The sequence below is a fragment of the Panthera leo genome, chromosome A2, assembly GCF_018350215.1.
Source record: "Panthera leo isolate Ple1 chromosome A2, P.leo_Ple1_pat1.1, whole genome shotgun sequence".
In the NCBI taxonomy this organism is placed as follows: domain Eukaryota; kingdom Metazoa; phylum Chordata; class Mammalia; order Carnivora; family Felidae; genus Panthera; species Panthera leo.
Genome location: NC_056680.1, coordinates 145,908,733 through 145,930,413, shown reverse-complemented (window position 1 = coordinate 145,930,413; position 21,681 = coordinate 145,908,733). Strand labels below are relative to the sequence as shown.

At 38.2% G+C, this 21,681-nt stretch overlaps 1 protein-coding gene across 2 annotated transcripts in view; it reads right to left on the bottom strand.

The window, feature by feature from the left end:
- The window catches only part of MKLN1 (muskelin 1), a 212,545-nt gene that overhangs the window by 118,093 nt on the left and 72,771 nt on the right, over nt 1–21,681 (bottom strand). For both annotated transcript variants that reach the window (XM_042924831.1, XM_042924822.1), the window contains exon 2: nt 16,193–16,262. In XM_042924831.1, coding sequence (XP_042780765.1) covers nt 16,193–16,262 — 70 coding nt within the window. The remainder of the gene's footprint in view (nt 1–16,192; nt 16,263–21,681) is intronic.

Sequence of the window (21,681 nt, the reverse complement as noted above, 5' to 3'; positions counted from 1 at the left end):
AACATTTTAGAAAAACTACTTTAGAACCTATTAGAGGGGGCAAGAGGGGGCTGCCCCAAGATGGGCCACTATGGCATAAAGATTATTTCAAGTTAAAAGTAATCAAAACCTGGGGTGCCTGGATGGCTCCGTCAGTTAAGCCATCTGACTCTTGATCTGGATTCTGGTCATGATCTCAGAGTTTGTAAGACAGAGCCCTGTGTCAGGCTCTGCGCTGATAGCTCAGGGCCTGCTTGGGATTCTGTCTCTCCCTCTCTCTCCCCCTCCCTGCTTGCTCTCTTTCTCTCTCAAAATAAATAAACTTTTAAAAAAAGTAATCAAAACCCAGCAGATACAGGAAAGGCTCTCTATCTCCCCCTCACCTGCCAAAATTTACATTGGAAAGGAGCACCTGTACCAGGAAGAGAGAGCTATTAACAGAAACTCTCCTTTACCTAAGGAATTTATCTGCATAACAGGACAATCTTGTTCTTCCAAACGTCTCTTTTTCTAAGGTCTCCCCATTATATCCTCAGGCCCTACCCCTCCCTCAGCTCATATAAGCTTCCTGTTGCCTGTCTTTGGAATTTCATGTCTGTGTGGATGCCCCACATGTATACCTATTAAATTTTATTTTCTCCTGTTAATCTGTCTCATGGCAATTTGATTCTAAGTCCAGTTAGAAGAACCACAGGGCAGAGGAAGGTCTTCCTCCCTGATACTATATATCAACCTTTGAATTGTGAGTATATAAATATTAATACATTAATTTTATAATAAAACATAATGTACCACAATCTCTTTTCCAAAAGGGGAGGGCACACCAAAAATTCAGCCACAGAATTAAGCAAGCAATGAAAAAAAAATTTTAATGTTTAAAACTTGTTCACAATTTCAAACTTAAGAGATTTTTTCAATGTGAGAAAGGTGATTTTAAAAATCATTTTTAATCAGGGGCACCTGGATGGCTCAGTCAGCTAGGCGTCCGACTTTGGCTCTGGTCATGACCTCATAGTTTGTGAGTTTAAGCCCCACACTGGGCTCTGTGCTGTCAGTTCAGAGCCTGCTTCAGATCCTCTGTCTCCCTCTCTCTCTGCCCCTCTCCTGCCTATTCTCTCCTCTCTCTCTCAAAAAGAAACATCTAAAAAAATGATTAAAAAAATAAAGAAGAATTGCTGAATCAAATATTTGTGTACATCTAACATACTTATATTTTTATTTCTAAGAGGCAGAGCCCTACGAAGAACTGAGTAAGACAAATGTACTCTCCATATCGAGAGCCTTTGCCAGATTATATTTCAAAGACTGTAATTATTCAGATTTTCAATTTCAGATTTTCAAATGTATAGGTACCCTTCTTCTCAAATTCCTGCAACAATGAGTGTTATCATTCTTTGAATTATCTCTATAGACATTTTATTTTATTTTATTTTATTTTTTTTTTATTTTTGGGACAGAGAGAGACAGAGCATGAACAGGGGAGGGGCAGAGAGAGAGGGAGACACAGAATCGGAAACAGGCTCCAGGCTCTGAGCCATCAGCCCAGAGCCTGACGCGGGGCTCGAACTCACGGACCGCGAGATCGTGACCTGGCTGAAGTCGGACGCTCAACCGACTGCGCCACCCAGGCGCCCCTCTATAGACATTTTAAATAATCTATTAGCTAAAAAAGAAAAACACTATAAAACTTGATATGACATGAAAAGGAAATATCTGAAGGTACAGAATACCAGAGTGAACAGAAGCAACCTCTGGGGGAAGTGCATGCTCGCTGACGAAGGGCAGCCAGTAAGCTGTAAAGCAGGTCCTAGCTCCAAAGCTTTCAGGGTGCAGCTAAGTGCACTCTTAGAGCAGACACAGCAGCAGTCAGAAAGTAAAGAAACCAGGAAAGTAAAGTTGGGGACCCATGAAAGTTGAAGAAAGTGGCATTTCAAGGTTCTCCAGAAAAACAAAACAGAAACAGGAGGCTGAGAAATCCCATAATATGTGATCTGCAAGCTGGAGAACCAGGTAAGGGAATCCTCCAACCCCAGGCAAACCTTGGGATAACTGCAGTCCTGGCCTACACCTTGAGTGGAGCCTTGAGCCAGAACCACCCAGCAACGTCACTCTCAGATTCCTGACCCTGAGTAACAGTGTGAAATAATAAATGCTTGTTTCTAACTGCTAAGTTTGGGGTAACTTATTACACAGCAATAGATAATACAGCATCCAAGGCCAAAATAAATATTAACAGTTCCATTTATTAAGTAAAGTCCAAACAGCTTAATAAGTGTTTATGTACTGACAACTTAGTAGCCATTTGAAAAACAGACATAAATTAATACAAAAATATTTGTATTTCATTCCTAGATAAATACAAGTACCTACTAATGTGCTTTGTGTGCCTGCTGGACAGCACACAACAATGCAAACATTTGAGTTAGACTAGAATCTATCTACCACTCATATTTCCTAAACCACATTGATTTTCTATGTAATAATTGTTTGTTTGTTTGTTTGTTTTATCACAGCAAATGAAATTCTCAGCCAACACAGAATTTTGCCATGGCACCACTGAAAGGGAAATACAGAAATTAGTAAGACAGAATGCTACTTTTCAAAGATCTTACTTACAATCTAATGAAGAAAATACACACTAACAACTAACCACAACACAAAGTAGAATGAAAGGATTTGAAAAATTTGAAAAAAGAAAAAAAGGATTTGACATTAACTAGTAATAGAGTAATACTTCCATTTACCCATCACCTTCAGAAAATGAGGCTTCCGAATAATACAAAATATAAAATTTGGAAATCTAGAAATAAAACACTTTTTGGATAACCCTAAAACCTTATTTTTATTGACGAAGAAATACAATCCTAGAGACATGAACTCTCTGACTTCAAATTACATAGAGTCAATGGTAGATTACTTACAACAATATGAGATAGAGACCGAAGGGATATAAAACATAGTTAAGGGGTGCCTGGGTGGCTCAGCTAGTTAAGCGTCTCTTTAAAAAAAAGTTTGTTTTTTTTTTTTTTACCATTTATTCAGTTTTGAGAGACAGAGCGTGAGTGGGACAGGGGCAGTGAGAAAGGGAGACACAGAATCTGAAGCAGGCTCTGAGCTGTCAGCACAGAGCCTGACGCAGGGCTCGAACTCACAAACTGAGATCATGACCTGAGCCGAGTAGGAAGCTTAATCGACAGAGCCACCCAGGCACCCCCACGTCTGACTCTTATTCTCAGCTCAGGTCATGATCTCACGATTCACAGGTTAAAGATCTGAGTAGGACTCAGGGCTCACAGCGCAGACCCTCCTTGGGATATTCATTCTCTCTCTCTCTCTCTCTCTCTCTCTCCCTCCCTCCCTCCCTCCTCCTCCTTCACCTCACGCGTATGTGTCCACTCTCTCTCTCAAAATAAACATATAAAAAATATTTAAAACATATTTGAGAAATATAAAAGCAGTAATTTCCCCTACCTTTTCTTCCTTGTCAAAAATAACACCCACTCAGAAAAGAAAAGAGAGGCAATATTCATTTTTTGCATTTGGTTACTTGTTAGCAGAAGGCTTAAAAATGTATACATATGATCTTACATTTTTCAAAGTGTTTTCACAAGCAATTTTCATCATCTGGACAACTACCACCAAGTCAAAAGCTACCAAAATCTCTGGCCTGGATTATTGCAATAGCACTTTTTACCTCTGAATATATTATTTAGTGTATTGTCTTTCTCCTCAAGAAATAAGCTCCATGAGAGCAGAAATTTTTGTTGTGTCCTGCTTACACCTCACTGATTTTCCTTAGTGATAAACCCCAAACACCTACAACACAGTCTGACGTATTTATAGCAGCCAATAAATCTGTACCTACTGAATTCAATGAATGAAAGCTACAGACAAAAGGTGAGAAGGTACTGCATGCATAATTCCTGGTCCCTGTTGTACACAAACCTACCTCTCAGATATTCAATCAAAACTAACCTCGTGAAAGTAGTACAGATAGATGTAATTATGTTTCCGGATCAGTTCGTTTTAATTAAAACAGAGATTATCTGGGTGGGCCCACCTAATCATGTGTCCTTTAACTCTGAGTTTAGAGATCAGAGACAAGAAGTCAGAAATTCAAAGCACAAGAAGGAATCGATGCACCATTGCTCATTTGAAAATGAAGGGGGGCATGTGGTAAGGCATGTGGGCATGGTCTAAGAACTAAGAATAGCTCTTAATTTATAGCCAGCAAGAAAACAAGGACTTCAGTCCTATAACCACAAGAAACTGAATTTTGACAACAAAGCTCACTGTCTTCAGGGCTAGCAGATGAGAACCTAACCAATATCTGGATTTCAGCCTTATGATACTCTAAAGAAAGAATCCCACCTGGGGGATTGTAACCTAGGAAGTGGCTTTAAACTAAATCTGTGATTTGTTATAGAGCAATACCAAAATAATAATAGAGGGACCCACCATAATGAGGACAATGTTAAAATCACAAAACCACATAAAGCTTTAAGATTTAGAGTCAAATTCATTAGAATTAGAATCAAAGTTCCATTCAGGGACACCTGGGTGGCTCAGTTGGTTAAGCTTGGACTCTTGATCTCAGCTCAGGTCATGATCTCACAGTTGGTGAGATTGAGCCCCGCGTAGGGCTCTGTGCTGACAGCATGGAGCCTGCTTGGGATTCTCTCTTCCCCTCTCTCTGGCCCTCCTCAGCTCACACACCCATGCTTGCTCATTTATTTTTATAAATAAATATTTAAAAAACGTTTTTAAAAAAAGAATAAAGGGTAAAAAGTTTAATTGGGGTCCTTTCTGGCAAAGCTTCAATGGATAGAGAAATGAGGACAAGAATGAAAACCATTATTATTTATTCCAGTAAGTAAAATTGAGGAAGGTATGCAATATCTACTGAAATATACACTCTAAATATAGATTATTATCTACTTTTCCAATAAAGACCCCTAAATGTTACACTTTTGTTTTTCTTTTTTTACACTTTTGTTTTTCCATTTGTTAGATTTTTCTATCTTTTCCATCACGACACTTTGTCAGTTGTTCTGTTTGTCAGCTTGCTGTTAATGTGCCTATATTTTATAGCTGTGCCTCCATACACAAAGTTGCATCCAGTTGCTGAAAGGTGAAGAAGTAACTAACTAAACAGAGTAACTTTTAAAAAAAAAAAAATTTTTTTTAGGTATTTTATTTTATTTCCAATATATGAAATTTATTGTCAAATTGGTTTCCATACAACACCCAGTGCTCATCCCAAAAGGTGCCCTCCTCAATACCCATCACCCACCCTTCCCTCCCTCCCACCCCCCATCAACCCTCAGTTTGTTCTCAGTTTTTAACAGTCTTCTTATGCTTTGGCTCTCTCCCACTCTAACCTCTTTTTTTTTTTTTTTTTTCCCTTCCCCTCTCCCATGGGTTTCTGTTAAGTTTCTCAGGATCCACATAAGAGTGAAAACATATGGTATCTGTCTTTCTCTGTATGGCTTATTTCACTTAGCATCACACTCTCCAGTTCCATCCATGTTGCTACAAAGGGCCATATTTCGTTCTTTCTCATTGCCATGTAGTACTCCATTGTGTATATAAACCACAATTTCTTTATCCATTCATCAGTTGATGGACATTTAGGCTCTTTCCATAATTTGGCTATTGTTGAGAGCGCTGCTATAAACATTGGGGTACAAGTGCCCCTATGCATCAGTACTCCTGTATCCCTTGGGTAATAGCAGTGCTATTGCTGGGTCATAGGGTAGGTCTATTTTTAATTTTCTGAGGAACCTTCACACTGTTTTCCAGAGCGGCTGCACCAGTTTGCATTCCCACCAACAGTGCAAGAGGGTTCCTGTTTCTCCACATCCTCTCCGGCATCTATAATCTCCTGATTTGTTCATTTTGGCCACTCTGACTGCCGTGAGGTGGTATCTGAGTGTGGTTTTGATTTGTATTTCCCTGATGAGGAGCGACGTTGAGCATCTTTTCATGTGCCTGTTGGCCATCCGGATGTCTTCTTTAGAGAAGTGTCTGTTCATGTTTTCTGCCCATTTCTTCACTGAGTTATTTGTTTTCAGGTGTGGAGTTTGGTGAGCTCTTTATAGATTTTGGATACTAGCCCTTTGTCCGATATGTCATTTGCAAATATCTTTTCCCATTCCATTGGTTGCCTTTTAGTTTTGTTGGTTGTTTCCTTTGCTGTGCAGAAGCTTTTTATCTTCATAAGGTCCCAGTAGTTCATTTTTGCTTTTAATTCCCTTGCCTTTGGGGATGTGTCAAGTAAGAAATTGCTACGACTGAGGTCAGAGAGGTCTTTTCCTGCTTTCTCCTCTAGGGTTTTGATGGTTTCCTGTCTCACATTCAGGTCCTTTATCCACTTTGAGTTTATTTCTGTGAATGGTGTGAGAAAGCGGTCTAGTTTCAACCTTCTGCGTGTTGCTGTCCAGTTCTCCCAGCACCATTTGTTAAAGAGACTGTCTTTTTTCCATTGGATGTTCTTTTCTGCTTTGTCAAAGATGAGTTGGCCATACGTTTGTGGGTCTAGTTCTGGGGTTTCTATTCTATTCCATTGGTCTATGTGTCTGTTTTTGTGCCAATACCATGCTGTCTTGATGATTACAGCTTTGTAGTAGAGGCTAAAGTCTGGGATTGTGATGCCTCCTGTTTTGGTCTTCTTCAAAATTACTTTGGCTATTCGGGGCCTTTTGTGGTTCCATATGAATTTTAGGATTGCTTGTTCTAGTTTCGAGAAGAATGCTGGTGCAATTTTGATTGGGATTGCATTGAATGTGTAGATAGCTTTGGGTGGTATTCATATTTTGACAATATTTATTCTTCCAATCCATGAGTGCAGAATGTTTTTCCATTTCTTTATATCTTCTTCAATTTCCTTCATAAGCTTTCTATAGTTTTTGGCATACATATCTTTTACATCTTTGGTTAGATTTACTCCTAGGTATTTTATGCTTCTTGGTGCAATTGTGAATGGGATCAGTTTCTTTATTTGTCTTTCTGTTGCATCGTTAGTGTATAAGAATGCAACTGATTTCTGTACACTGATTTTGTATCCTGCGACTTTGCTGAATTCATGTATCAGTTCTAGCAGACTTTTGGTGGAGTCTGTCGGATTTTCCACGTATAATATCATGTCATCTGCAAAAAGTGAAAGCTTAACTTCATCCTTGCCAATTTTGATGCCTTTGATTTCCTTCTGTTGCCTGATTGCTGATGCTAGAACTTCCAACACTATGTTAAACAACAGCGGTGAGAGTGGACATCCCTGTCATGTTCCTGATCTCAGGGAAAAAGCTCTCAGTTTTTCCCCATTGAGGATGACGTTAGCTGTGGGCTTTTCATAAATGGCTTTTATGATCTTTAAGTATGTTCCTTCTATCCCGACTTTCTCGAGGGTTTTTATTAAGAAAGGTTGCTGAATTTTGTCAAAGGTCTTTTCTGCATCGATTGACAGGATCACATGGTTCTTATCTTTTCTTCTATTAATGTGATGTATCATGTTGATTGATTTGCGAATGTTGAACCAGCCCTGCATCCCAGGAATAAATCCCACTTGATCGAGGTGAATAATTCTTTTTATATGCTGTTGAATTCGATTTGCTAGTATCTTGTTGAGAATTTTTGCATCCATATTCATCAGGGATATTGGCCTGTAGTTCTCTTTTTTTACTGGGTCTCTGTCTGGTTTAGGAATCAAAGTAATACTGGCTTCATAGAATGAGTCTGGAAGTTTTCCTTCCCTTTCTATTTTTTGGAATAGCTTGAGAAGGATAGGTATTATCTCTGCTTTAAACGTCTGGTAGAACTCCCCTGGGAAGCCATCTGGTCCTGGACTCTTATTTGTTGGGAGATTTTTCATGACTGATTCAATTTCTTCGCTGGTTATGGGTCTGTTCAAGCTTTCTATTTCCTCCTGATTGAGTTTTGGAAGCATGTGGGTGTTTAGGAATTTGTCCATTTCTCCCAGGTTGTCCAGTTTGTTGGCATATAATTTTTCATAGTATTCCCTGATAATTGTTTGTATCTCTGAGGGATTGGTTGTAATAATTCCATTTTCATTCATGATTTTATCTGTTTGGGTCATCTCTCTTTTCTTTTTGAGAAGCCTGGCTAGAGGTTTATCAATTTTGTTTATTTTTTCAAAAAACCAACTCTTGGTTTCGTTGATCTGCTCTATAGTTTTTTCAGATTCTATATTGTTTATTTCGGCTCTGACCTTTATTATTTCTCTTCTTCTGCTGGGTTTAGGTTGCCTTTGCTGTTCTGCTTCTATTTCCTTTAGGTGTGCTGTTAGATTTTGTATTTGGGATTTTTCTTGTTTCTTGAGATAGGCCTGGATTGCAATGTATTTTCCTCTCATGACTGCCTTCGCTGCCTCCCAAAGCATTTGGATTGTTGTATTTTCATTTTCGTTTGTTTCCATATATTTTTTAATTTCTTCCCTAATTGCCTGGTTGACCCATTCATTCTTTAGTAGGGTGTTCATTAACCTCCATGCTTTTGGAAGTTTTCCACACTTATTCCTGTGGTTGATTTCAAGCTTCATAGCATTGTGGTCTGAAAGTATGCATGGTATGATTTCAATTCTTGTATACTTATGAAGGGCTGTTTTGTGACCCAGTATGTGATCTATCTTGGAGAATGTTCCATGTGCACTCGAGAAGAAAGTATATTCTGTTGCTTTGGGATGCAGAGTTCTAAATATATCTGTCAAGTCCATCTGATCCAATGTATCATTCAGGGCCCTTGTTTCTTTATTGACCGTGTGTCTAGATGATCTATCCATTTCTGTAAGTGGAGTGTTAAAGTCCCTGCAATTACCACATTCTTATCAATAAGCTTGCTTATGTTTGTGAGTAATTGTTTTATATATTTGGGGGCTCCTGTATTCGGCGCATAGACATTTATAATTGTTAGCTCTTCCTGATGGATAGACCCTGTGATTATTATATAATGCCCTTCTTCATCTCTTGTTACACCCTTTAATTTAAAGTCTAGTTTGTCTGATATAAGTATGGCTACTCCAGCTTTCTTTTGACTTCCAGTGGTATGATAAATAGCTCTCCAACCCCTCACTCTGAATCTGAAGGTGTCCTCAGGTCTAAAATGAGTCTCTTGTAGACAGCAAATAGATGGGTCTTGTTTTTTTATGCATTCTGATACCCTATGTCTTTTGGTTGGCGCATTTAGTCCATTTACATTCAGTGTTATTATAGAAAGATATGGGTTTAGAGTCATTGTGATGTCTGTAGGTTTCATGCTTGTAGCGATGTCTCTGGTACTTTGTCTCACAGGATCCCCCTTAGGATCTCTTGTAGGGCTGGTTTAGTGGTGACGAATTCCTTCAGTTTTTGTTTGGGAAGCCCTTTATCTCTCCTTCTATTTAAAAAAAAAATTTTTTTTTTAATGTTTTACTTTTGAGACAGAGACAGAGCATGAACGGGGGAGGGTCAGAGAGAGGGGGAGACACAGAATCGGAAGCAGGCTCCAGGCTCTGAGCCATCAGCCCAGAGCCCGACGCGGGGCTCGAACTCACGGACCGCGAGATCGTGACCTGAGCTGAAGTCGGACACTTAACCGACTGAGCCACCCAGGCGCCCCTCTCCTTCTATTTTAAATGACAGACTTGCTTGATAAAAGATTCTCAGCTGCATATTTTTTCTGTTCATCACATTGAAGATCTCCTGCCATTCCTTTCTGGCCTGCCAAGTTTCAGTAGAGAGATCAGTCACGAGTCTCCCGTTATATGTTAGAGCACGTTTATCTCTAGCTGCTTTGAGAATTTTCTCTTTATCCTTGTATTTTGCCAGTTTCACTATGATATGTCGTGCAGAAGATCGATTCAAGTTACGTCTGAAGGGAGTTCTCTGTGCCTCTTGGATTTCAATGCCTTTTTCCTTCCCCAGATCAGGGAAGTTCTCAGCTATTATTTCTTCAAGTACACCTTCAGCACCTTTCCCTCTCTCTTCCTCCTCTGGGATACCAATTATGCGTATATTATTTCTCTTTAGTGCATCACTTAGTTCTCTAATTTTCCCTCATACTCCTGGATTTTTTTATCTTTTTCTCAGCTTCTTCTTTTTCCATAATTTTATCTTCTAGTTCACCTATTCTCTCCTCTGCCTCTTCAATCCGAGCCGTGGTTGTCTCCATTTTATTTTGCAGCTCATTGATAGCATTTTTTAGCTCCTCCTGGCTGTTCCTTAGTCCCTTGATCTCTGTAGCAATAGATTCTCTGCTGTCCTCTATACTGTTTTCAAGCCCAGAGATTAATTTTATGGCTATTATTCTAAATTCACTTTCTGTTATATTGTTTAAATTGTTTTTGATCAGTTTGTTAGCTGTTGTTATTTCCTAGACTTTTTTTTGAGGGGAACTCTTCCATTTCGTCATTTTGGATAGTCCCTGGAGTGGTGCGGGACTGCAGGGCACTTCCCCTGTGCTGTCTTGAATAACTTGCGTTGGTGGGCGGGGCCACAGTCAGACCTGATGTCTGCCCCCAGCCCACCGCTGGAGCCACAGGCAGACTGGTGTGTGCCTTCTCTTCCCCTCTCCTAGGGGCGGGATTCACTGTGGGGTGGCGTGGCCCGTCTGGGCTACTTGCACACTTCCAGGCTTGTGGTGCTGGGGATCTGGCCTATTAGCTGGGGTGGATCGGCAAGGTGCACGAGGGCGGGAGGGGCAGGCTCAGCTCACTTTTCCTTCAGAGATCCGCTTCGGGAGGGGCCCTGCTTCCTCCTCCCCGGGAAGGAGTCAGACCCACCAGAGGTGTGGATCCGCAGAAGCACAGTGTTGGGTGTTTGCGCGGTGCAAGCAAGTTCCCTGGCAGGAACTGGTTCCCTTTGGGATTTTGGCTGGTGGATGGGAGAGGGAGATGGCGCTGGCAAGCGCCTTTGTTCCCCGCCAAGCTGAGCTCTGTCGTCCGGGGCTCAACAACTCTCCCTCCTGTTGTCCTCCAGCTCTCTGGTTCTCTGAGCAGAGCTGTTAGCTTATAACCTTCCAGATGTCAAGTCCCGCTTGCTGTCAGAACACACTCCGTGGGGCCCCTCCGCTTTTGCAAGCCAGACTCGGGGGCTCTGCTTGGCCGGCGGCCCGCCCCTCTGCCTCGGCTCCCTCCCGCCAGTCCGTGGAGCGTGCACCGCCTCGCCGCCCTTCCTACCCTCTTCCGTGGGCCTCTCGTCTGCGCTTGGCTCCAGAGACTCCGTTCTGCTAGTCTTCTGGCGGTTTTCTGGGTTATTTAGGCAGGTGTAGGTGGAATCTAAGTGATCAGCAGGACGCGCGGTGAGCCCAGCGTCCTCCTACACCGCCATCTTCCTAAACTCCTCAAAATTTTCATTATTGATTTTCATCTCTTTTTTTTCCTTTAAGACACTAAGGGCACTTATTTAACTTTTTTTTTTTTAACGTTTATTTATTTTTGAGAGACAGAGACAGTGTGAGCAGGGAAGGAACAGAGGGAGAGGGAGACACAGAATCCGAAACAGGCTCCAGGCTCTGAGCTGTCAGCACAGAGCCCGATGGGGGGGGGGGGGGGGGGGGGGCCGAACCCGCGAACCGTGAGATCGTGACCTGAGCCAAAGTTGGACGCTTAACCGAGTGAGCCACCCGGGTGCCCCTAAAGGCACTTATTTTAAAACCTGTATCTAAAATTCTATTATCTGTAAACTCGTATTTTTGGTAGATATCAAATATGGGAAACTAAAAATAACTGGATGCCAAGGATATTAACTTCCTCTAGAAGAGGTATATCTGCTGCAGGTCTATGACTAGGGACACTACCACCTCTTGATTATTTTCATCAAATTTGAAGGACTAAGATAATATGAAACTGGGCTTCCCTGTGAGGGTGAGAGTATCTTTGGTTCACCCTTACTCCTCTAACATAGCTTCAGGATCCTAAATCAGAGAAGGGAATCTACCACATTCCAGGCTCTGATTTCTGATCTTTATCTTCCTGGCCTCAAGAGTTTGTCAGAAGTGCTGTTCAGCTTTTCAGGATCTTAACCACTTCTTTAGGGGTCAATAGATACCCAGTGGAAAAGTGGCCCCAAAGTAGGTCTCCTATTTGGGTTCCTGTATCTTCCTCATCTTGGCCCCATCACTCTTTACTTCCTTGTTACCAATACACTGCACCTTCAAAAAAAATCTTTTTTCTTATTTCATCCTCCTTAGTAGGACAGTTGGTCAAAATTAATTTTTCTCATTAAATTTTTCATTTGAAGAAGTTTTATTTCGTTGTTTTTCAAATCTGTTATATCACTTTTTCAAGTTTCCTATTCCTTACAAATACCTTTTATTTCTTTAAATACGGTATGTTATTTTAATTGCAGTATCTTTTAGTACTTTTACTTCTTATACCTAATGTTTTTGAAGGTTTCTCTATCATTTCTTCCTAGTTTTTACTAAAGGCACCTTGTTTCCTGGTACATTTGGTTATCTTTGCGTGTGCACTGCTTGCTTTCCTTGAATAATGATCTACGGAGACTACCTGAAGATTTGGGAAAGGTAACTATCTCCAGAGAGGATTTGCACTTGCTTTTATTGAGAACCTTAAGAGCACTATACATCCAGGATCACCAGGTTCATCCAGGATCATCCAGGTTTTCTTCATTTTCTCCTCCTCTACTCAGTGCCAATGTAACTCTTCCCACAGTCCCCCAGAGGTGGAGATTTCTTTTGTTTAATTATTCTGAGAATTCATCAATTTAGGGTCCCAGCTTTCATAAACTTTATGTATGTGTGCATCTTTTAAAAATTCAGCCCTTTTAGGGGCACCTGGGTGACTCAGTCAGTTAAGCATCCGACTTCAGTTCAAGTCATGATCTTGTAGTTCTGCTGACAGCTCAGAGCCTGGAGCCTGCTTCAGATTCTGTGTCTCCCTCTCTCCCTGCCCCTTCCCCTCCCTCTCCCCCCCCCCCAAATAAATAAACATTTAAAAAAATTTAAAAACTCAGCCCTTTTAGTAATTTTCAGAATATGGTTTGAGTAAAAAAAAAAAAAAAAAAGAAAAAGAAAAAGAAGAAGAAAAAGAAAAAGAAAAAAGAATAAGCGTTGGAATTAGTATTATTGACCTAGCTCACATCCACTAGGAGTACAAGACTACTTGCTACATATCTATCCCTTAAAACTATATCCATTCTATCCCATATGGCAGTTTCACACAAAACTAAGTAAAATCGGAAATTACTTTCAATTATATTTTTTCTGACAAGACTGCTGTTCTTTGAGATTGGCTACATGGAACCCCAGTTATATCTGATGTGTAATTACAATGAGGGAAAACAGATTCATGTTACCCATTTCCATGATAAGTTAGTCTCTTTTATTTTTATTTACTTATTTTTTAAAGTAGGCTCTACATCCAGCGTGAAGCCCAACATGGGGCTTGAACTCACAACCCTGAGATCAAGACCGCAGCTGAGATCAAGAGTCAGAAGCTTAACTGACTGAGCCACCCAGGCATCCCAAGTTAGTCTCTTTTAAATCACAAAAACTTTAAGTAACTTCTACTCTCAGACTTACCACATTGAATATTAATTGATTCAGGGTATTTCTTGTCTCATTAAGAGGAAAGACAATAGTTAATTCACTGCTATAAAGTTTGGCACCCCATGGGCGCTGACTAAATAATTTTTGAATAAATAAGCAAATGAATAAGTAAAAAGACATCAAGTAATACTGCCTTCAAAATACTGTTCCATAACAAATAAAAGAAATTTCACAGTAAAGAGGTTACCACCATTTCAGTAATAATGAAAAAGATTATATTCATTAGTAAGACATAAAAACAACTGAATAAAAACAGAAACACACCAAATTTGAGGGCTCAAGTAAAATGAAAAGATGAATAAGAAAAACATGATTGAAAACACAATGTATTCAACCTCAGTGTGAACAGGAGGGGGTGTCTACCAATAACATACAATATAACCCCACAAACAAATGCAAGAAGGTCTGAATGTAAACAGGAAAATGCAAATTAAAGCCACAGTGAGTTATTTTTTTTTTAATTTTTTTAATGTTTTTTTAAATTTATTTTTGAGACAGAGAGAGACAGAGCATGAACGGGGGAGGGTCAGAGAGAGAGGGAGACACAGAATCTGAAACAGGCTCCAGGCTCTGAGCTGTCAGCCCAGAGCCCGATGCGGGGCTCGAACTCACGGACCGCGAGATCATGACCTGAGCCGAAGTCGGACGCTCAACCGACTGAGCCACCCAGGCGCCCCATGCCACAGTGAGTTATAATGAAAGATCTAACAGACTGGCAAAGTCTAAAAATCAGCCATATAGAAGTGACATGGAGACTGCAATGTACAGCATTTTTCTTTTTTTTTTAATTTTTTTTTAATGTTTTTTAATTTATTTTTGAGACAGAGAGAGACAGAGCATGAGCGGGGAAGGGGCAGAGAGAGAGGGAGACACAGAATCTGAAGCAGGCTCCAGGCTCTGAGCTGTCAGCACAGAGCCCGATACAGGGCTCGAACTCACAGACTGTGAGATCGTGACCTGAGCTGAAGTCGGACGCTTAAGCGACTGAGCCACCCAGGCGCCCCTACAGCATCTTTCATATACTGTCAGCGAGAATATAAATTATACAGCCTTTTTGAACATATGATCCATCAATTGTGCTCCAAGGTATACACCATAAAGAAAATCTTATACATGTGTACCAGGAGACAACATACAAAAATGTTCCTAAGCAGCCTATTCATAATAGCAAACAACTATAAAAAACTGAAAAGCCTATCAATTGCAAAATGGATAAGTACATTTAGGCATATTTATACTACACTGGAATACTACAGAGTAGTGAAAATTAAGAAACTACAATTATACTCAGCAACACTAATAAATATATAAATAAATAACAAAGCAAAAGAAAAGCAGACCAATATTTATAACGATTCAATTTATATTATATTTATATAAAATCAAAGTCAGATAAAAGGACATTTATATGTTGTTTTTTGTTTGTTTTTTGAGAGAGCGTGTGTGTGCGCATACAAGCTGGGGAGGGGGCCGAGGGAGAGGGAGAAAGAGAATCTTCAGCAGGCTCCATGCCCAGTGCAGAGCGCAAAGCAGGGCTCCATCTTATGATTGTGAGATCGTGACCTGACCCGAAATCAAGAGTCAGACACTTAGCTGATTGAGCCACCCAAGCGCCCCAATATAGGATATGTATAAACATACACATGTATGATCCTGTGAGAAAATGCTTAACGAAGCATGAAATAAGTTACTAGAAGTTGGAGAAAAATATAAGACAGGACTCACAAGAAGCTTCAACAGGTTGTGGTTGTTTTGTAAAGACAGTTGATGAACAGATACTTGTTTTATTATTCTTTATACTATATATAAAAACTATGAATATATATTCTTTGGACGTGTATTTTGCAATTAAACATTTAAGCACCAGGTGATCCAAAAGATATGCAGTTAAAAATATATATAAAAGGAAAAATAAGTATAAACATTAGGTTTCCAAAAATTACACTAGAAATTACACTGGAATTTACTTACCCATCTGCTTTCCTATCAGAGCATTAATTTCCTCCAGGATATGGACATATTATATGTTAATGCTTAAAGAATATAACCGAAAGAATGACTTTTTAAATTCATATGACCTCAGACAGCACTTTTCAAGGAAAGAATTTAGTTCATGGTCTTGATATCATCTAAATATACCATTTTAGTAAAATAACAAACTATATTAAGTTTATTTTCCCTAAAAGGCAGTCATTGAGTCAAAGTCCAATTTACTAACATTTCCTTTAACATTTACAGACCGACTTGAGTTTGAATACAATAGAAGTCACAACGTCTTCTCAGATCAGCACTGAGATCAGTTACCGCTCAAAATAGTAACAGCACCTAAGCCAGTTCTTTTCATTAACATTTTCCTCAAAAGGTATCAAGAAACTTAATTTTGCATCATTAGTTATCTGGAAAAAACACATATTAGATTTTAAAGGCTCCAGGAGACACAAGTAAGCCTATGTTTGATCAAATTCCACACTGCATTTGTCTATGAAATAAAAATTCTTCCAAAACTAAAAAAAAAAAAAAAAAAAACCAAAATAAAAATCTACCTCACATTTTCAAAGACTGAATAAATTATTAATGGATTCCAGATAATTGATGTCAATTAAATGCCTATGTAAATTTTGACTTCTAAATGGTATCAGGAGCTTCATCTTACCTGGGGAGGATAGTTGCTCTCTGAGGACCACCTTGAAGATTGGTCATTTGGTTTATCCACTAAAATGTTCCTGAAATAAAGAAAATTATAGCAAATAATTAAAATTATAAGTGAATATGGGGGATGTGTGGATGGCTCAGTCAGTTAAGTGTCCGAATCTTGATTCTGGCTCTGGTCATGATCTCATAGTTTATGAGTTTGAGCCCTGTGTCAGGCTCTCAGCTGATAGGACAGAGCCTGCTTGGGATTCACTCTCTCTCCCTCTCTCTCTCTGCCCCTCTCTGCTCGCTCTCTCTCTCTCTCAAAATAACTAAATAAACTTAAAAAAATAAATAAAATTACAAGTGAATATGAACATGCAAAAAGAGGAATAATCTACCAGAGGCTGAAATTACCATAGGTATATAATGTTTGGAGCTTGAACAGAAAGAGAAAATAAAACAGAATAAGGAACAGAAAAGCTCTAGTATATATAAGATTTTGAAAATATGATAAAGGTAGCATTTCAAACAATGGAGAAAAAAGCAAGAAAAAATATACTTCTGCTTCATACCAAGTGACAAAGTGAACAGTACATACATTTAAGGTGAAAAAACAAAATACCTAAGAATAAATAAATTACCATATATACACATCATATATATCACTATATTACACAATTATATTGTTATATGTTATATATATAATACATATATTAACATCATACATGCATATGTATATACATACAATCAATCTTTAGATTAAGAGGTCTTTAAAGTACAGCATCTGAATCAGAACTCTGGGTGAAAAAAAGGAACTGATGTAAGTAACTTTAGAAGATGGTGCCTTCACCTGAAACTATAAGGCTAAAGACAAATGGAACCATATATAAAAACTGTACTTTATTTTATAAAGTTGTTTTCTAAGATATATGGGTTAATTCTGAAATAGTTTACATGTAATGTATACTGGGGTTGAATAAATAAGTAAATGGATGGCAGATAGTGGGAGCCAAGCTTCTCACTTTGGAGTGGAAAGTTACAGAAAAGCAAAGGGAGGATGGTTAGAATGAACCCTGAGGTACTGGATCAGAGCCAGAGACCTCAATCACTGTGAACTCATGTTTAGTTTAATATGGACACAGATAAATATAAAAGTAATTAGAGATATATATGTGCATGTATGCACACACACCACAGTTTTTCCTAACTCTGTTTATTAAAAGGGACTAGAATTAGTGACACCCCAGTAGCAATGAGCACTCACAGCACCCAGAGCTTGGTTTCTACATAATATACCCCAATAAAAGAAAATAGGGATTCTAGGGGAAATGGCTGGTTCTAAGATTGGAACAGGGTTCAAAAGATAAACCGGAGCATCCTGTAGCACTCAAAAAAATTAAAAAATAAAGGATGGAGACATATCAAAAAGACACAGAGAAACCAAAATAAAAGAATGAAAGAATGAATGGCCAAAGCTGAAATAATTTAAATAACAAAATAAATAGTGTAGTACTGGATTATAACCAAAGAATATAATAAATATCCATGAGTCCATACTAATATAATCCCACTCTAATCATCCAACAAACTCAAATTGAAGAACATTCAACAAAATATGTAACTAATACTCCTCAAAACCCTAAATGTAATGAAAAACCAGGAAAGAATGAAAACTTGTCACAGACCAGAGGCAAGTAAAGAGACATGATAACTAACAGTAATGATAGTTTATTTATTTTTTCTTAGTAATCTCTACAGCCAATGCAGAGTTTGAACTCATGACCCTAAGATCAAGAGTCACATGCTCTTCCAACTGAGCCAGCCAGGTGCTTCAAAAGTAGTAAGTATAAACATAAACATAAATACTTATTTATCTTCAATGTACAGATTAGGAAACTCAGAGAGATAAACTAATTTGCCTAAATATACAAACACCTAAGTAAGGATTTGAATCCAAGGCCAACTGACTCACTCCAAAGTCAATGCTCTTAATTATTATACTCCACAGCTTGAGAATTATTCCACTTCTTGGAACTTAACCAAAAAAATAATCCAGGGGATATAAATCATCCACATTCATCACAGCACAGTTTATAATAGCAAACTGTAAGCAACCTAATCATGTAACAATAAGGAATTAATTACACAAATTATGACATAACTGTGTTACAGAATACCATGTACTCATGATCTACAGGCTAACTTTAATGTCACTGGAAAATGTTCACTACACAGTAAGTGAAGAGAAAAAGTAGTTTATAGTGTGTGTATATATATATATATGACAAATCAAGTATTTAAGTAATAATATTCATACATGGAGAGATAAGTTAAAGAACATATACTGAATTGTGTCACTTTCAGTGATGAGATTACATGGACTCTTCCCGTTTTCTGTACTATTCAAGCTTTCTAAAATTAACACATAGTACTTTCATAATAAAAAAAGTTTTTTTTTTTAAAAGAATGAATGATAAAACACAAAATGAAGATAACCCTACACAAAAAAAATTGTATTGCAGTTAAAAGTTAAAGCTAAAAAACCAGGATTAAAAAAAAAATCACTGACATGAATGTTATAAAGCATGCAAGAAAACTGAACATAGTAGAACTATAATAAAATGGGACCACAAAAAAATCATTCACGTTAATGAACGACACGAGGGAGTTTAACCAGTCATAACTGAAAGATGAGCAGATGGACCACTAAATGCAAAGTCAAAGAGGCCAAACAGTTGCAATATGTTGTGGTCTTGTGAATTTTGAAATGCCTATTAAATAGTGTTTTGGAGATTCAGCAGTTGGGTATCTGAGGCTAAAACTCAGGGGAAAATACATGTATCTTTAGGGACATCAGTACATCACAGCTAAAATATTTAAAGCCATGATACTGAATGGGATGACCTAAGGCCTGAAATGGAGCTAGAGAAGCCAAAGGACTCATTAAGCTATGGAGGTCCATCATTTTGGGGGTCTAGATGAGAAAGGTCAAGCAAAGGAAACTAAAAAGGGACAAAGGTGAAGAAAACAGAAACTCAGAAAAGTGTGGATGCCAAATGAAAATATTTTAAGTAAAGAAGTGAAAAACTACATAAAATGCTGCTGAGAAGATAGGGACTAGGTGTATTCACCCTCATATGCCTCACTCCAAGGCTAAATGCTGCTACATACAAAGTGCTTAATAAATATTTGATAACGATATGAACAGATAAATAAGTAGCACTACAAAGAAAAATTAAAATAGAACCATCAAAGCATAAAATATATTAATCATACTTATTACCTGCAACTTAAAGCTTATACTAAGTCATAATGAATGCTAAATGGGGCAACTGGCTGGCTCCATTGGTGGAGCATGCAGCTCTTGATCTCAGGATTGTGAGTTTGAGCCCCACTTTGGGTGTAGAGAATACTTTAAAATTTTTAAAAATAAATAAATGACAAATAAAATACAAGTCAGAAATAAAGTGAGGTTAGCCTGAGGTGGTTTGGAAAGATGGAGGCTTGAATATATTCCTGATAATCTCCAGTCACAACATTGGGTCAACTACTAAGTACCTCTCCTGCCTGTGCGCAGCAGGTGACAGAGGCCAGAATAAGAACTTTAAGAACCATAACGAAAGGTTGGCCATAGGAATATCAAAAGACCCATGGACATCTCTCTCCCCAATAGAAAGGCATCAACTGCATGAGCATTTCTGGGACGATCTGCTTGTCTCCCTGGCTCACAAAGAGCTTCAGGAGAGCTAACCGATTGGGTTCCCTTTACCACTAAACTTGAGAATCCTCTTAGCTGAGGATATCCAGATACTGAGAGATGTCTCCTGGTAACCCACAGAGAACTAACAACATACAAAAAGACTGCTGGTCTACCCGCTATCTGAGGTATGAGAAGCTTTACCCAAAGAGCACACAACACAAGAAAGCTTGCATAGAAAGCTTGCATAGAAGAATAAATGCACAAAGAGAGCCAAGAAATCTTTTAAGAAAGAATAGTGAGAGGAAGTCATGTTATAAGCTTTTAAAAACACTTCAAATCCCTAGAATTAAAAACAGTAGGGAATGGTATAGAAACAGACTTATCTCAGAGAAACAAAAACCCAGAAATTGAGCCCTGTGTATAATAGAATTTAATATTTGATAAAGGCGGTATTTTATTTCATTGGGAAATGGTAGTTCATAGTTAAATGATGCTTACGCAACTGATGGGAGAAAATAAGTTAACTCCTAACTAATACAAAATTGATGTCAGTTAACAATTTTAACATACATACATACATATACAAAAATCTTAGGAAAAGTACTTAGGGGCCAATATATGCAACCAAAAGTGTTAGATCTTTTTGCCAAGAAACCAGAAGGTGTGAAAAAAAATAACTATTTGATTATGAAAAAAAACTTTTAAAACACCATAAAGAAAACCCAGAAACAAACAATAGAAAAAAATGTTTGCAACTCATAGGAGTAATAAGGTATTTATATCTAAAATATGAAAAATATTATTTCACATTGATAAGACAAACACAAAGGAAAAGCAGAATAAATGATACTAAAATCATTAAAATAACCAATAAACAGCAACAAAAATTAACATAAGATATTTTTTTTCATCCATCGAATTGATTAAATTAGATCCCTACTATCAGGAAATCAGGTAGAAAAAGGTAGACATGTCCATTACCCCAGGCTTTATGGAAAGTTAATATGCAACATCTATTAAAACTTTCAATGTTCATATTCTTTTCCTTAGCACTCTCATTTCAGAATCTATCCCATAAAAATAAAATCATCAGTACATAAGGACATATGTATACAGACTTGTATATATGAGTCTGTTTAATGCAGCATTTTTACAGTATCAGAGAAAATAAATTATAGAACATATAAACCATGGAACATTATACGTTATACCAGAGAAAATAAATTACAGGACATACAAACCATAGAATATTAAAGAATATTTCAGGAGTGCCTGGGTGGCTCAGTCGGTTAAGCATCCGACATCAGCTCAGGGCATGATCTCACAGTTCACGGGTTCAAGCCCCTGGGGCTCTGTGCTGACCTGGAGCCTGCTTCAGATTCTGTGTCTCCCTCTCTCTGTCCCTCCCTCACTCACACTCTCTCTCTCCCTCTCTCAAAAATAAATAAACATTAAAAAAAATTTTTTAAGAATATTTCAGTTCTATGTCAGCTAAGTGGGGAGAAATTTCTGCAATGTAAGATACAAAGAAGCATGTATGATTCTATCATTGTTAACAAAAACCTATTAGTTATATATTTGTATACAATTCAATGAACAAGCATGATATGACATAAATTTGTATCAAGTTATATAAAGCAAGCACAGATACAATAAGCCTAAAATGGAACATAAGTACTATTAAGGGATTTTAACATTATTTATATAAACAGTAAAAATCATTATTGTAAAAATATGACAGTTGAGATCTTGACAAACTTTCCGTATTTCTGGCAAACTCAGATAACTGGTAAGATCAGATAATCAAG